This window comes from Equus asinus, chromosome 16 (genome assembly GCF_041296235.1).
Source record: "Equus asinus isolate D_3611 breed Donkey chromosome 16, EquAss-T2T_v2, whole genome shotgun sequence".
In the NCBI taxonomy this organism is placed as follows: Eukaryota; Metazoa; Chordata; class Mammalia; order Perissodactyla; family Equidae; genus Equus; species Equus asinus.
The window spans coordinates 22,245,446-22,263,600 of NC_091805.1; the positions used below are offsets into that span (position 1 = coordinate 22,245,446).

Below are 18,155 nucleotides of genomic sequence, written 5' to 3' on the forward strand. Positions count from 1 at the left end.
CTCCTGCTCGATTGTGTGCCTCCTGTTACTTCCAAGGTTTAAGAAGGAGCAGCATCAGGAATGAGGGAAAAAGAAATATTTATGCACGGTTTAACCAAAGGAGCAAATTCTGCTCCATTGTAGTTCAAGCTTTTTTCTTTCAGATATCGTTTTGCAGGTTTCCCTCTGGAAGGCTAGATAGGCAAAAGAGAATGGTATTTAGCAATATTTCTATAAATTACTCAACATAGACACTGTAGAATCCTGACTTATTAGATAATAGTTGCCCTTTTCTTGGTCCCTAATCGCATATGTGGGTTTTGTTGCTTGACATTTCTGGGCATCCAGGGTGGGGGGTGGGGGAAGTGGAGGGAAGGAAGGATGCTGTTGACTTTCAGTCCAGATTATCCATATGAATCACAGTTGTCGACTTAATTTATTATAATTTTCTCTGTTATATAAAAGGAATAAAAGTGCTGAACCTCCTTTGGGTGAAGGGGCTCAGATTAATATTTGCAAAGTACTTTGAAGCTGGACACTGTTATCATTGTCTTCTAAAAATGTGAATCAAGATGTGTCCCTCCCCACAAATAAATTCAGGGTATAATTCCCTAAAGAGTTACCTTAACAATTAAAGTGGGTTGTGCTGCGAAAGCCTCGTAAATACTGAATTTAAGTATCTTTTAATCAATATTACTATTCCTATCATTCTTTTGTGGTATTTTAGAAAACGCAACATCAACAAAACAAGAACAAAAAACTCTAGGAGCTTAGATTTACGCTTCAAAATTACAGATTGATCTTTTTCTTCACACTTGACAAAACATAAGCCTTTGTTTTGCAGCCTGGACTCTGGATGTACACACTGAACAATACCCACGATTCTCTTCAAGCCTTGAAAGTGACAGTGACCTCTCGCGCCTCTCGCTCAGCTGTGCCCCCTGCCACTGTGGAAGCCTTTGTGGAAAGAGACAGTACCCGTTTTCCCCATCCCATGATGATTTATGCAAATGTGAGAAAAGGGTTTTATCCCATTCTCAATGCCACAGTAACTGCTACCATTGAGCCCGAGACTGGAGATCCTGTTATGCTAAAGCTTTTTGATGATGGAGCAGGTAACAAGTAATGTCATGTCATTTTTCATGTTCTCAAGAGCTGGTGCGATGCTGCAGTATGAATATTAAGCTTATCTTTAAAATTCTTTCAATTCCACTATTTTTCTCATTCAATCTTATGAGATTCTCAAATTCTCATAGAATCACTGACCTCCTGAGTAGCTAAAGGTTGCATCTGCACAAGGAAAGCACATGTGAACTTGAGAAAAGAGAGTCTTCATGAGGCTCCTCAGAGTGGCTGGGCATGAGCCAAATGATGGAAGGAAGTCACTTGACACCTAGGTCTTCGCTTCCATTTGTCCGATGACACTGGCCACACTCAGTGAGGTCACACAGAACAGGCTTATATGTCTTTGTGACATGCCCATATTCCTCTCAGATTCACCAGCTTTCTTATTCACTGAAATAATCAGATTGGACAATTGAAATAGCAAATAAAAACCCAAGAAGGGGGAGGCATGACAGTTAATCCATTTTTTCTCCTTGGACCCAGTTGTGAAGAGAAAATTGGAAATTGAACTTGTGACCCCTGAGATGACCCTAGACTATTCTTTAGCCAAGCAGCTGGATTGATAAAAGGGCACAGCCAGTGCCTTTTACGTGTGTGATTTGGTCACTGGAAGACCAGGCCAACAGGCCTAGTGGAATCAGGATAGAGATTTTCCACCACTGGGAAAACAAAGTAAAACAAAGCCCTACCTCAGAGCGCTCAGTCTGCACATGTCGCTCAGAGCTTCATCATCCATCATACATGACAGACAGCACAGCACCAAGCTGGGCAAACAGCAGCACCTAGGCTCTTTCTGACTAACTTTATTGACTTTTAAAAACAAACTCCTCTGTCGTTTTATCTTTCCTGATCTATTCTTTTCTTAAGCTAAATTCCCAGAAGGACACTAGACCTCAAAGTTTATGTTGGCAGTCCTAAGTATTTGATCCACTAATAAAATCATATTCCTTTCCTCTCTTGTTTCAAAGATAAATTCTTTTCAGGAGTCTTAAGTTTGGCCACCCATTAGTATCTTGTCATGACAATCTTGTATGACATTTCTGAAACAAAAGTTTATTGAAAGGATTTTAGTTCAAGTCCACCTCAGAGGCATACCAGAGAAGTCCTCTTGTTTTGCCTGTTGGACTAGATCCTAATGAACTTCTCATGCGCTGCTTATCCATGGCCACACTTTTCATTTTCTGTGTGCAGTCCAAAAGTGCCCTTTGCATAATGTTCCTCCCTTGCCCCAGCCTGTGGGATGGCCTGGAGGACAGATACAGCTATCTTAGGAACGATCACTCCAGGAGGCTCAATAGGCTTTTATATTTGTTCCCTGGAACCACTTCATTTATTTGATGTTTAAATTTATGCTCTAATGAAGGAAACAATAAAAAAGATAGTTTAGGCATCAAAGTGTAAATTTAGATTTTTTTCCCCAATACTTAACACACATGTACATAGTTGTCTAATGCTTATTTTTATAATGAAGTAGTACTTATCTTCTAAATAAAATTAGTGAACAAAAATAAAATTTATGAGCCAGCCCCAATGGCCTAATGGTTAAAGTTTGTTGCTCTCACCACTTCGGCAGCCCAGGTTCTTACCCAGTTGCAGAACCGCATCACTCGTCAGTCAGTTGCCATGCTGTGGCGGCGGCTCACATAGAAGAACTAGAACAACTTACAACATGATATACAACCATGCACTGGGGCTTTGAGGAGTTAAAAAAAAAAGAGGAAGATTGGCAATAGATGTTGTTAGCTCAGGGCAAATCTTTCCCCGCAAAAAAAGAAAAAAAAAACTATACTTGTAAAATGCTTTATCAGTTAAAATGCTTTATCAGTAAAATGCTTCATCAGTTCACTCTCATGAACATTGTCAAATGATCATCACAATAACCCTGTGAGATAAGTTATCTCTATTTTATAGATGAGAAAACTGAGGCTCAGAGAGATTGTTTCGCAACTACTAAGTGGCAGATCTGATTTCTTTCCAGTAGAAAAAAAGAATTTTCTAAACCCACTATGATCATAAGTCGCTTAGCACTTTTTATTTTAATTAAATATACTCCTCTTCTTCTGCTGTTAAGGAGCAATCCTGGCTCTGTAGTGGGGATTCTAGAGCACTCCAGTGACGATACACTGCCGGAGTGCAGTGGGGTGTGTGGTGTAAGACTGAAACAGAGTCTAGAATAGGACAAGCTGCTTGCCCACTGTGGCCACGGGCACGTGAACAGTGAATGTGATCTGCACTTGGGCTAAGCCCTACCTCCCACTGCTGCCCGGGAGCCTACGCCTTCCTGCCATTCAGCCATGGACTTTGTTTGAAACTAAACTGCTCTCTGAGGATCAATGCAAAAGGAAACATGTCTAGCACTGGTCAAGCTCTCAGAATGCCTCCTGAATCAAGGCACGTTGGACAGAACCAATGCTTATCAAACTCCAAGTCAGCCAGCCCCACTGAATCTAGAATAACAGTTCCATGGGCTCTCTAATGAGGCAATTAAATAATTTCACCCTATTTTATCAACTACTAAAGATTTTTTCAAAGTGGGTTTTTTTCATTAGGGCTTCAAGGAATACATAAACCCCTTGAAATGTATGAAATGTGTATATGTACATATATATTTATTTCCTGGGAACAGAATAACTTTTATCTCAAAAGGGCCTGTGACTATAAACAAGCTTGAGAATGTACTTGGTTTCTGTGAAAAACTAGTTTTATTTTCAGTGATAGGAAGGAGAGCTCTACAGGTCATTATTAAATGCTCTGAAGCAGCTACAACTCCTTCAGTATTAGAAAATAATTTCTCAGAGGTTACGGAATGACAGGGAGAAATTATGGAGTCATTGGATTTTTAATCACCTGATAATATCAAATTAGTTATGACCATGACAGCATATGCTAGAATGGGAAGAATAAGGGGACTAAATCTTATTTTTAATGATTTAATTAAACATTAGTAATCAACAGTGATGACATTTTGACACTGAGTTTTTTTATATATACAGGTGCTGATGTTATAAAAAATGATGGAATTTACTCGAGATATTTTTTCTCCTTTGCTGTAAATGGTAGATATAGCTTGAAAGTGCATGTCCGTCACTCTCCCAGCATGAGTGCCCTAACCCATTCTGTTCCAGGGAGCCATGCTATGTACGTCCCAGGTTACATAGCAAACGGTAAGAATCATTAGCACTGTTATCGGAGTGACAGCATTTAATGTATATATCTCTGATGAGTGTATGTGTGTGTGTATTAGAGAGAGAGAGAGAGATGGAATTTCAAAACTCTTTATACTTAAGTCAGTGCATAATTTGTTGACTATCTCTTCAATCCTCAAGGATTCACAGCAGTAGACAACAGGAAGTCAAGAGGTAATTCCCATGGATTTCTCCTACCTTCATTTTAGTCATTATTTTGACCTCTTTCTTGTCACTGTTTCATCAGAATTACTAACAAAGAGACTCATTGAGTTTTCTCAGTTCCAGCTCCTGTATTTCTTCTACAGAGGTTTAGGCAAGAGAAACAGGCAAAAGTTGTTAGCAGTTGAAAGAAGGAAGAAAATAGCCCAAACAATCCACACAGGAAATGAGTTCCTGAAAAAATATGAGTTTGGATATTACAGACAACTTGAGTGCTTCCTGAAGATATTCTGTCTTCCTTCAAGATAAAAGTGACGAGTAAATAGAAGACACACCTCTTTTTTAAACATCATTACTTTAGGTCTTGATGGGAAGCGTGGATTACGGTCTAACAGACAAACAGAAATATGCTATAGTCTTTTAGGATAATCTCAAAGAAAATTCCAAGCATTCTTATTTGCAAAACTACAGAATCTTTATGAAGACATTTTCTGTGTTTTAGCAGCTATCACTAATTATTTGGACTATTCCATAACATAATTCTACATGTTTGTTCCATATGTACTTTTCAGTAGAAAATAAGATGCTACAGTGGATTTGTATCTTCTAATATTTTTAGTGTTGTCTAGAACACAATTTACTCTTACTTGTACTTAAAATAATTTGGATTACTTCAAAACCAGTATAAATCAATTTGCAAAGTAAACATGGTTTTATTGCATAGATATGACTTTGTATCTAGATATAATATTTCATTTCTAAATAGATATTGCCTTTTTCATTTATATATCAAACATTTTTGAAGGCTTGCTAGGTGACAGGCTTAGTCCTAGGAACTTGAGATAGCGGGTGGAATAAGACTTGATTCCCATCAAGGACCTTGCAGCCTACTGACTGGTCTAGTATCTTTTTAAACTCATGAGTTTAAAGGATGAAAATATCAGCATCTAGAGTACAGTGAGATTAGAAAAGTAATATTCAACTGTGCTTTTATCTTTGTACTTCATATAGGCCCTGAATAGCATAGAAAGAAAAAGTTAGGTTTCCCTAGGCATGCCGATGGTACATAACATTCACTTCATCAGCTCATTTTCAGGTGATGGCCTTGAGCAGACACTTCATTGAAAAATGGGACCGGCTCTATTTTCACACCATGAAATCTCCAGACACAGCAGCATCTGCTCCCTTTCCCTCCTCCCCAAAGGCCAGTGTCTCCACTGGATCTGCTCTGGATCCTACCCAGCCTGCCCATCCGTGGGCCTGGAGAGCTCTCCCTTGCTTGTCCTGACACTACTGAGCCCTCTGAATAGCATTCAAGCATTGTTTATTACTTCCCATATTAAAAACAAAATTTTTGTGGGTCCCCCTTCAGCTACTGTCCACCTCTCTATTCCCTCTTGTCCGGTTCCTTGAAATTAATCTAAATCTGCTGACTGTAGCTTCTGACCTCCAATTTACTGCTCTGCTCACGACAATCTCACGTCCACCCAAATCACTCCACTGGAATTGCTCTGGCCCTAGTCACCAATGACCACTCTGCTGTTAAATCCAAAGGACACATTTCAGTCCTCCTTTTACCTGAACCCAGCAGTCTCTGACACAGCAATTGATTTCTCCTGTGTCATTTCCTGGCTGCTATGATACTATGCTCTCCTGAATACCTCTTAAGCTCTGGAATTTTTTATCAGGCTCTTTTTCCAGCTCCTCCTTTTCTACCAAGCCACTGAATATTGGCAATCTCAGAGCTCAATCCTAACCTTCCCACAATACCATCTGGAACCGTACTGTCTTGGTTTCAAACCTACCTCTTCCATTTACTAAATGTGTGAATTTGACAAGTTACTTAGCTTCTGTGTGCTCAGTTTCATCATCTTGAAAAATAGGGGCAATAACTGTAGGCTTCTTGTAGCACTGCTGGGAAAATTAAATAGCTGGTACACATAAGACAGAAAAGTGCCTGACACGTGGTAAGCCAGGCACTCAATAAATGTTATTTATTCTTATAGTTGAGATTCTTATTAGGTAATCTCATTAATTTATATAGACTTAATAATATCTGTATGCCTCTAATTTCCAAATTCATAAGTTCAAAATTATTAAATCTAACTAAAACCTCTTTTTTGAGCTTAAGTTCCATATCTAACTGGCTCCTTGGCATCTTCAATTAGATATTTTGCAGGAATTACAAATCTCATAACTTACATTTTTAGTCTACTTCCTCTTAGCCTGCTTTTCCTCCAAGTTGCTCATTTTAGAAACCTGGGAGCTATGTCCTTTTTTTTTTTCCACCAACTTTTTTGCCTTCATCATTCCATATTCAAATCCATCACCAGCTTTTGCTGATTTCATCTCCAAAATACATCTCAAAATGCCTACTTCTTGCCTCCTCTCCCCTGCTCTCCCCCAGCCTGAGCTGCCATCCTCTCTCACCTGGACTATTGCAATGGCTGTCTCAGTGGCCTCATTGCTTGCTGTGCTAGAATCTGTCCTCCACCTGGAGCAGCCAGAGTGACCTTTTAGAGAGCAAACGTGATCAGGTCACTGCCCTGCTTCCCCAGAGCGTGTAAGATAAACACTAAAACTACTACAAGGGTCCATGAGGTCCCACATGAACTTCTCTCTCTTGTCTCATCTCAAACTACTCTCCTCCTGGCTTTAGGCTTTAATTAAGCTTTTCTAATTTGCAAAGCCCTTCCGCACCTCAGGGTTTTTACACAACCAGTTCCCACTGCTGGGATAATCTTACCACCACTGTTTACCTGGCTCACTCCTACATCCTCTAGGAAAACTTTAAACGTTACTTCCTTGATACCACTCTAAATAGGTACCTGTGTTATTTTCTTTCATAGTACCTTGCCTTTTCCCCTCCTTACATTATCCTTACATTATTCCTCCTCCTTTATCACAATTTGTAAATATTTATGTTTATTAATATGATTATAAATTCCATGAGGGCTACTGTTTTGTCCATGATTACTGGCACAGCATATGACTTCAAAATACTGAGTGAAGGAATGGAAGAATGAATGAATGAATTGTTTAATAAACAAACTCAGTTCTTCTAAAAACGTAGTAAAGGAAAAAAGGTTTGAAAATGTCTCACAGTAATCTGTCAAAAACAAGCTATGGAGGAGATTGTAATTTGTCATCTTGCTATTCTTTTCTCTGGTGTCCCAGGTAATATTCAGATGAATGCCCCAAGAACATCAGTGGGAAGGAGTGAGGAGGAGCAGAAGTGGGGCTTTAGCCGAATAAGCTCGGGGGGCTCCTTTTCCGTGCTGGGAGTTCCAGCTGGCCCCCACGCTGATGTGTTTCCACCATGCAAAATAATTGACCTGGAAGCTGTGAAAGTGGAAGACCAGGTGACTTTATCTTGGACAGCACCTGGAGAAGACTTCGATGAGGGCCAGGGTAGGTTTGTTGGTTTCATTACCTATTTTGTTACAAGGTGGTATTTCAAATAACTATATCGGGGTTAATCAGGTAAAATTAGTTTTGAGGGCTTAGAGCTGACAAAGCTGCAGAGGGTTGTCATGAAAATCTCTGAGTTGCTGATAAGGCCATATATCCTGGAGTCCAGGAATGAGAGTGCGTCAGCTCCCCCAGGATTGGAGAGGCCCTAGGGACTGACTGACAGTAATCATACAGAAACCTTGACTGGAAACATGAATACCACAGGTAACAGTGCTCTAGTCAGCAGAAATAGGTTCTGCGTTACAGAGCATGGACTTCTAAATACTTGGAAGTACTTAATTGTTGGAAGGTTGGATAGTGAATATTTATTCAAAGATTTACGAGTCAGGTTTAGAGGAATAATTCCACAAGTCATGTAAAACTTGGTGCATTTTCCTCTCCGACTTCTGGCAATCATTTTTGCTAGGGAGACGGGGACCAGTTCCCTGATTCAGGCTTTCTTTCCCTTGCTTGAGTGAACATTGATAAGTTCCTTCTTTACTTTTTCTAAGGCCTATGCCAGGCTTCAGTCTTCTATCATTTCTTGATCCTCATAGCAACTCAACAGAATAACTTTTCTCAAAGAATAACCTTTCCAACATCTTTGCCAACACCAAAACATGGTTATCATTGACTACACATTACGTGGTTTATTTTCTGGTGCCTCTGATTCACATTTCTGTAGAAACAAACCTTTTCTATTGAGAGCTGATCTTGTTGGTATCAATCAATCATAGTGGTCACTTTGAGCCTTTGCCAGTCTTGCTTCCAACTCAGATCATCTTTCTTTGGCTTATAATTCTCTGTTCACTACTCTCACCAGAAGAGGGCTCAATTACAAACAATTCTGTGCTGCTGAAAAACAGTCAATATTCTAGCTTTGTCTTCAAATTCTTTTATCAAAATCTATCTACTCTTGCCAGAGAAAAAGGAAGTGAAATACTTTACATTCTAAATTAAGAATTCTCCTTATTTAAAGTTTGGAGATGCGAAATGATTGAGACTGTGGGATGGACATGTTGCTTGTATAGTGGAAACAGCTTTACTTAGACATTAGAAAGAAAACTGTTCCCTCTGGCTTTAAGTTTAGCTGGATCTTTGGCAGTTTGCTTAAACTGTATTGGCCTCAGTTTCCTAATATGGAAAACAGGACTAAGACTACCAACTTCATAAGATATTATAAAGAAGAAGTGATATGACGCAAATAAAATCAGAGAGGGAAGAGTAAGTATGCCCAGTAAGTTTCCTGGGCTCCTGGTTTGCATTGCTAGAGACTTCTCTAGCTTCTCATTTGGAGTCAGGAGCCATAAGTCAGGAGTCACTCGCTCCTGTCTCTATTTAAAGCTAAGAGTGGTGTCTGCTGTCTGGTATTTTCCCTCTTTCCTCACTGCCTCAGAAGTGCTATGTTCAAAGAGACAAACAGAAGCTGCATTGCATAGTGTTGAGGTGTAGGAATCAGAAAGACCACATTTACCTGTGTAACTTTGGGCAAGTTACTTAATTTCTCTAAGCTTCTGGTTTCTGATCTGCAGAAGCAGTTAGTAAGAGTACCCATCTCAGAGAGTGGTTGAGAGAACTGAATGAGATAAGGCACAGAGAGAGCTTGAAACAGTGCCTGGTCCATACTAAGTACTCACTAAATATCAAAATAATATTTATGATATTTTGGAACCAGAAAAGTTCTTAAAAATGCACTAGTACGACCCCCTTGTTTTAAATGTAAGGGAATGGCCCTGAGAAGTTAAGTGTCTTGTCCTTAGCCCTATAGCTAATTTCAAAGGCTGAAATATACTGTGAGAGTAGAGTTAGAGACCAAACCTAGAGATACATAGCTAAGAGGTCCAACATGCAGAACCAGCCCGGTTCTCTTTTCACATGAAGGAGGAAGACAACAACTATAGCAAATGGAAGGAGACCCTCCACGAATGTGTGAGCTGAATTAGTTTTGAGTCTTTGCAGTTGTGCAGCTGTCCTGCATCATTTTTAATAGTTGCTCATAGTAGAAACACGGAATTTAGAATTACGAGAAATGAGTTCATTTCTAGCACTATGACTTCCTAATTGTTAACCATGGGTATCGCATTTAACCTTCTGAGTCGCAGTCTTTTTTCTTTTAAAATGGGATGATCAGCATCACAGAGGGAGAGCTGTGTATGTGGGAAATCTTTGTAAGTGCTAAGGTTTATGAAATACTGCTTGTTTCATTATCTAGGAGAAGACTCTGGGAGAGCCCCCTGAGGAGGGCTTTCTCCATAGTAAAGGACGTGTTCCACTGTCAGTGTAGAGAAGACGATCAGCCTAGCTTCTCAGCCGTATCTGTCCCATTGTATCTGAACCACAGTAAAAAAGCAACTCAGCTCCAAGTGGGTTCATTCAGAGGAAACTGGCTGATTGATAAATTTGAATATGAAGGTTATTTTGTTTTGACAGCCTTCTTTAAGAGTGTTTTAGTTTAATTACTACTCAGGATAGAAATAGTCTCATTATTAAAAATTATTATAGGGCTGGCCCCTTGGCCGAGTGGTTAAGTTCGTGCGCTCCGCTGCAGGCAGCCCAGTGTTTTGTTGGTTAGAATCCTGGGTGCGGACATGGCATTGCTCATCAAACCATGCTGAGGCAGCGTCCCACATGCCACAACTAGAGGGACCCACAATGAAGAATATACAACTATGTACTGGGGGGCTTTGGGGAGAAAAGGAAAAAGTAAAATCTTTAAAAAACGTTATTATAAATTTGAAAACTGTTCAAAACATAGTCACCAAAATATTTCTATTTTTTAATTAGAACTTAGAGTGTCCTATGGCTTTTATTCCTCAGAACAAAATCCCTTTTTGAAGTTGCTCTGTTCATTGTTAAATATATTTTTAGCCATTTTAGATAATAATTATGATATTATTAGAGTAGGTTAGTGACACAAGTGGCTTTCTTTCTTGCATCTAGTAATTATTTGTTATTGATAATTTTATTTTTGAATTGACAATACATTCACATGGTTTGAAAATCAAAACAGCATCACAATACAAATGTACTTAACACTACTGAAATGTACACTTAGAATATGTTTAAGATGGTAAGTTTTATGTTATCTGTAGTTTACTACAACCTTGAAAACTCAAAACAATATAAGGAAAATCAAAACAATAAAATTCCTACCCTCATCCACTCCAAATTTAGCTGTTCTATGACAGGCTTTTTTTTTTTTTTTTCCTGAGGAAGATTCACCCTGAGCTAACATCTGTTGCCACTCTTCCTCTTTGATGCTTAGGAAGTTTCACCCTGAGCTAACATCTGTTGCCACTCTTCCTCTTTTTCGCTTAGGAAGTTTCACCCTGAGCTAACATCTGTTGCCACTCTTCCTCTTTTTCGCTTAAGAAGATTCACCCTGAGCTAATATCTGTTGCCAGTTGTCCTCTATTTTGTATTTGAGCTGCTGTCACACATGGTGACTGATAGATGACCGGCATAGGTCCACGCCCAGGAACTGAACCTGGACCACGAGAGCAGAGTGCACCGAACTTAACCACTAGGCCACTAGGACTGGCCCTATCACATGCAATTTTCTTAACTTATCAGTCTTCCTTGAACTAATATTATAGCACTTCACATATAATGTGAGAATCTTTCAAAAGTATAATTCCATGTACCTCTCTTCCACACTTTGTGCTCTTGCTGTCATATATTTTACTTCCACATTTGTTATAAACCCCACAGTGCATTGCTATGGCTTCTATTTGAAACAATCAGTTGTCTTTCTAAGACATTTTGAAGAGATGATCCTTTTTAGTTACCTCATAGTCACCATTTCTGGTCCTCTTCCTTCCTGCAGATCTGATTTTTCCCTAGCATCATTTGCCTTGTAGTTCAGGTCTTGGGTGACAAATTCTCTGTTTGTTTATCTAAAAATGTGTTCATTTCACTTTAATTTTTAAATGACATTTTCTACTAAATGTAGAATTCTAGGACAGCAGGTTTTTATTTCAGCACTTTAAATATGTCATTTCATTGTCTTCTGGCCCCAATTTTTTTCTGATGAGAAGTCAGCTATCATTCTTACCATTGTTTTCCTGAGTATAGAGTGTCCTTTTTTCCTCCAGCTGCTCCAAATTATTTGTCTTTATCTTTGGTGTTCAGTTGGTTGATCATGAGGTGTCCTGGTGTGATTTTCACGATAACGTATTCTGTTTAGAATTGGAGAGCTCCCTAGATCTCTGGAGTGTTCTTCTTGATCAAATTTGGAATATTTTCAGCTAATATATCTTCAGAAAATTTCTTCTGTATTCTCTTTCTTCTTTCCTTCTTGGATAATATTTGTATTATATTATCTTAATTATATTTATTTTATTATATACACTCACACTAAATGGATATGTCAGTGGATCTCAAAGATCATTGAGATTCGGTTCAGTTTTTCTATCTTCTTCTTCTGAGTGCTTTAGTTTGGATGATTTTCGTGGATCTATGTTTAATTTTACTGATTCTTCTGTTGGGTCCAATCTGCTATTAATCTTCTCCATTAAAGTTTTTCATTCATTGTATTCTTTCCAATTCTAGGATTTCTATTTGCTTCCTTTTTAGTTTCTGTATCTCTCCTCAAATTTCCCATGTCTTCATTCCCTATGTCCAACCTCTCCTGCAGACCTTTAACGTATTCATCATGATTATTTTATTTTTACTTTATTAAAGTATTATAAGGATTTCATGAAGCGAATTTTTTATTGAGATATAATTGACATATAACATTATATTAATTTCACTATTCAACATAATGATTCAGTATTTGTATATATTGCAAAATAATCACCCCAGTAAGTCTAGTTAGCATTTGTCACCATATATAATTACAAAGTTTTTGTTTCTTGTGATGAGTACTTTTAAGATCTACTCTCTCAACAACTATCAAATATGCAACACAGAATTATTTACTATGGTCACCATGGTGTGCATCACGTCCTCGTGACTTATTTATTTTATCACTGAAAGTTTGCACCTTTTGACTCCATTCACCCCCACCTTCCACCTACTGCCTCTGGCAATCACCAATCTGCTCTCTGTATCTGTGAGCTTGTTTGTTTGGTTGTTTTTAGATTCCACATATAAGTGAGACCATATGGTATTTGTCTTTCTCTGTCCCACTTATTTCACTTAGTATAACGCCCTCAAGTTCTATCCATATTGTCGTACAAGGCAAGATTTCATTCTTTTTTGTGGCTGAATGATATTCCATTGTATATATATATACTGCAACTTCTTTATTCATTCATCCATTGATAGGCACTTAGATTGCTCCCATATCTTGGCTATTGTAAATAATGTTGCAATGAACATGGAGATGCAGATATCTTTTTGAGTTAGTGTTTTTTGTTTCCTTCTTATAAATATCCAGAATTGGAATTGCTGCATCACATGGTAGTTCTATTTTAATTTTTTTAGGAACCTCTCTACTGTTTTCCATAGTGGCTGTACCAGTTTATATTCCCACTAAGAGTGCCTAAGGGCTCCCTTTTCTCCACATCCTCACCAACACGTGCTGTTTCTTGTCTTTTTGATAATTGCTATTCTACTAGGTGTGAGATGATATATCATTGTGGTTTTGATTTGCATTTCCCCAATGATTATTTTAATAATCTATTGATTTCAAATCTCAGATATTTGTGACTCTTTTTTTATTTGCTGATATTTTTCTTGACCATATATAACATTTCCTGTTTCTTTGTATGTCTAGTGATTTTTTATTGTATACTGGATGTGTGGTAGTAAATTAAAGACTAGAATCTGTTATTTTCCCCTGGAGAGTTTTCAAATTTTTCTAGTGGATATCTTGAATCACCTTGAATTTGAGGAGGCTTGGTTTTACTTTTGACTAGGGATTGTCTATTTCAGTTTTGCTCCTAATCCCAGGGCATATCCCTTAATTCTGGAACACAATCTTTATTTCTAAAGCATTGCTTTTCTACTGTTTTAATGGACATCTCAAGGTACATATCAAACTCCTCTAAGGTGGCAAGACTCACACTCCAAATTCTCTATCTTCCCTGTGGTGAGCATTAGCATACAACTCTGCTCAGTTCTTCAGCTTTCTAGCTTTTTTTGTCTTTTTCCTTTGATTTCTTGATCTTTCACCCACACATGCTCAATTCAGAGGTCTTTCAGATTTGAGATAAGTTAATACATGGATTTTGAGCCAATCTCTCTCTGGCTCCCTCAATTTTCAGCCACTCTGGCAATCCTACATTCGGTCTGCTGGCTTCTCAGACCAAGAAGATAGTAGTTTCCTGTTCCAGCTATCTGTATTGGAGTGAGAAGTGTCTTCAGGGGAATGCACGTGTAAAAACACGAATCATTCTTGGTCTGGTTCCCTTCTTCTAAGGATTGGATCTGCTCTGGTTTCTGCCTGTTTTTTTTATCTGAATCCAGGGCTTCAGTGGTTTTTTTTTTTTTTTTTTTTTGTAGGGTTTTTTTTTTTTTTTGCTTTCTTTAGAGTTTATACCTATTATCTGCTGGAGAATTAGTCCAATAGAAGGCACTCAGCCATTTACCAGCAATAAACTTACCTTTGACTTAAGTTTACAAATATTTTTGTCACCTAACATTTATGTTTGTATTTTGTTTGGGAAGTTTTTTCTCATGTAGAAGTTTTTCATTTTATGTATTCTATTTGTCAATTTTTTGTTTATGGCTTCTGAATTTTGAGTCTTACAGAAGGGCTTTACCCATTTCAAGATTATACTGGAATTCATCTATCGTTTCCTACTAAATACTTAATATTTTTATTTTTTTACATCAAACTTTTTGACCACTTTTGAGTTTATCCTGAAAAAAAGGTTTGTGGTACAGGTCCAATTTTATTTTTTTCCAGCTTTTTACCCAACTTTCACAATACCATTTATTAAGACATTTGTATTTTCTGCCATTAAGTTGAATTTTACCTCTATCATATGCTAAGTCCTGGAATGTATTTTGGCCTATTTTTAGAATAAATTTATTCATGAAATATTACTTAACTTTTTTTCTTGTTATTGAAGCGTTACAGTGTTTTTATATCTGATAGGGTTAGGCCTTCCACATTGCTATTTTTTAGACTTTCTGTGGCCAATCTTGATTATTTATTTTCCATTTAAACTTTACAATAAGCTTGTTAAAATAGAAGCTAGAGACACTTTGAATAGAATCACATGAAATAACTTAAGGAAAAATAACATCTTTATTATGTTAAATCTTGCTATCCCAAAAATATAATGTCCTTCTTCTTGTTCCAGTTTTTAATGAGTTCCTATGTAGTGTTCTAAAGTTTTGTTCATAAGTGTATTTCTTGTTATGCTTATTCCTAGGTATTTGGACTTTTTTGTTGCTATTCTCATTAGTCATTTCTAATAAACTAGAATACTTACTCAAAGTGACTTAACCCACCCATTTATATTTTTTAATTTCAGCTAACAGCTATGAAATAAGAATGAGTAAAAGTCTACAGAATATTCAAGATGACTTTAACAATGCCATTTTAGTGAATACATCAAAGCTAACTCCTCAGCAAGCTGGCACCAAGGAGATATTTACATTCTCACCAAAGCTTTTCACAAAGGGACCTAAATATCAGCCTGAGGGAGAGGCACAAGAAAACCACAGAATTTATGTGGCAATACGAGCAATAGATAGGAACTCCTTAAAATCTGCTGTATCTAACATTGCCCAGGCATCTCTGTTTATTCCCCCAAATTCTGCTCCTGTACTTGCTAGAGATCGTCTTATATTGAAAGGAATTTTGACAGCAATGGGTTTGATAGGAATTATTTGCCTCACTATAGTTGTAACACATTGTATTTTAAACAAGAAAAAGACAGCAGACAACAAAGAGAATGGAATGAAATTATTATGAACAAAAAGTAATTTGAATAAATGGAACACATTATTATGAACAGAGTTCTTTCCTTCTTAGATATAAGACCCATGGCCTTTGTACTTTATAAAAACATACCAATAAAGTCAAATTAACCTCAAAACTATTGAAAATGCTTTCAGTTTTTGTATACTACAGATCATATTTTTACATGGTAAATAGACAAAAACGTCTTTAAGAACATTCATTTTTGGGGAGAAATTAGAAAACACTTAAGTTTGGCTACGGACAAAATAATGAAAATTATTCCCCAAGGTAATGTCTTTAAAGGCAAGGGCAAAGTTGAATCAAAGAGTCAAGAAAAGCTTGTTTTACTGAACAGGAAAAATAGCCCCAAGTAGAGAAAAGGAAGTTCCATCTGAATTATTTCGTACAACTGTCTGTATGATGCAGTTGTTTAGTTACTTTAATTTTTAATTTCCCCTTATCTGTTCAGAACAGGTTGCTTGGTTATGACTAAAGATCAAGCTGAATTTTATATCTGAAGCTCCTATTGTAAAGTTCTTTACCTCCTGCCATTTGGTTAACTATACCACTGATCAAATTCTACCACTAATGCTCAAAGATGCCTTTATGCATTGTAAAAGTTAACCTTAAAATGTGGGTATTACTAGCAAATTGAATGCAATACATTAGAAAGATCATATACCATGATCAAGTGGGATTTATTCCAGGGATGCAAGGATGGTTCAACATCTGAAAATCAATCAATGTGATACACCACATTAACGAAATGAAGAATAAAAATCACATGACCATATCAATAGATGCAGAAAAAGCATTTGACAAGATAAGCATCCACTTATGATAAAAACTCCAAATAAAATGGGTATAGAAGGAAAGTACCTCAACATCATAAAGGCCATATATGATAAACCCACAACTAATAATCATTATCAAGGGAGAAAGGTGAAAGCTATCCCCCTAAGAAAAGGAACCAGACAAAGATGCTGACTTTCACCACTCTTATTTAGCATAGTATTGGAAGTCCTAGCCAGAGCAATCAGGCAAGAAAAAGAAATAAAAGGGATCCAAATTGGAAAGGAAGAAGTGAAACTGTCACTATTTGCAGATGATGTGATTTTGTATATAGAAATCCTAGAGATCTCATCAGGATGGTGGCGTAAGCAGACTCTGAACTCATCTCCTCCCATGAGCACAACCAAGTTACAACTATTACTGGAAAAATTACCCTGGATGGAAAACTGAAAACTGGATAAAAAGAACCCCCAAAACAAGGGACAGTCCTGACTAAGGCAGAAGAGGCAGAAATTCCTGCTGGAGAGGAAAAAAAAAGCCACCTTCAGGAGCTGGGGAGTTTTTCAGCTGGCCAGGCAGGAGCCACCCTAAGGTAGACCAGCCCTCCCTGGAGGAATGAGTTCTGGAGTGAGGGTCAATACTGCTATAAGCATCCTTCAGACTCAGCACAACTGAGACGAGGGTCTTATTATCTGGCATTGCTGGCTATTAACTGTAGCAGGGATACCTCTAGAAAAGCTATCGGAAGAAAGCTGAAAAGACCAGTGTCTTAAAGGGCCCACAGACAAACTCACCAGTCTCAGCAACCTGAAATCACCAGAGAGAAAACTAACAGTCCTTTGATGAAAAGAGACTCACCTGGTGGGCTCTGGGGACATCTCAGTGAGAGGAAGGACCACTCTGGAGACTGAGACATTGGTGGGGGCCATTGTTCTGACCTGGTCCAGGCATGCTGACACTGGCCCCAGTGGATGCCATTAAGGTTCTTCCCTTGGCCTGTTAGCCCAGGGGCCAGCCACACCCACTAGAGCACAGATTTAATCCAATTCAGCCAGGGCAGGCAGCCTGCCCTAGAGACCATCCCTGCCCAACAGCAAGCCCTCAGGCTACTTGTTGGCCTACATTGACTGGGTGTCTTGATCCTCTACTGGCAGGCGAGTGTATCCACCTCTTTAGGGCAGGGCCTATGTGAGGACCAGGTGAACTGTGGGAGGCATTGGTGGAGAGGTGAGGGCCTCTGCAGTGGGGCATCGGGGTACGCTCCAGGGGGTTGGGAAGTGTGCATAGACCAGGACTGTGTTGCTGGTGTGTGTGGAAGGTGAGGCTTATCAGCAGCAGAAGACCTATGCTTCACAAATAGCCATAAAGAGGATCAGCCTTACCTTCCAAAGCCTGAAACAATTGAGTGTTCTCTTGCCTAAGGCCAGCCCCACTCAGCTGCACTCCTCAGAGAACTGACAACAGCCTTGTAGGCCTGAGGCCTATAGCAACTGTAAGCCCCTGAGCCTAGAAAACAGCTACACTGGGTACCTACCCAATTAAGAGGAAAACTGCAACAGGAGTGTGCTGTCAGACTCTGTAGCCAACGGTGAAGCTGA

General features: G+C 38.4%; 1 protein-coding gene across 2 annotated transcripts in view; it reads left to right on the forward strand.

Moving 5' to 3' along the window:
• CLCA2 (chloride channel accessory 2) overlaps window positions 1-15,907 on the forward strand; it is a 36,744-nt gene extending 20,837 nt beyond the window's left edge. The window contains exons 11-14 of one of the 2 annotated variants that reach the window (XM_014831119.3): window positions 824-1,094; window positions 4,098-4,268; window positions 7,629-7,862; window positions 15,335-15,907. In XM_014831119.3, coding sequence (XP_014686605.3) covers window positions 824-1,094; window positions 4,098-4,268; window positions 7,629-7,862; window positions 15,335-15,777 — 1,119 coding nt within the window. In that variant the 3' untranslated portion in view covers window positions 15,778-15,907. The remainder of the gene's footprint in view (window positions 1-823; window positions 1,095-4,097; window positions 4,269-7,628; window positions 7,863-15,334) is intronic. The other variant, XM_014831120.3, reaches the window with a different exon arrangement.
• The last annotated feature ends 2,248 nt before the right edge of the window (window positions 15,908-18,155 follow it).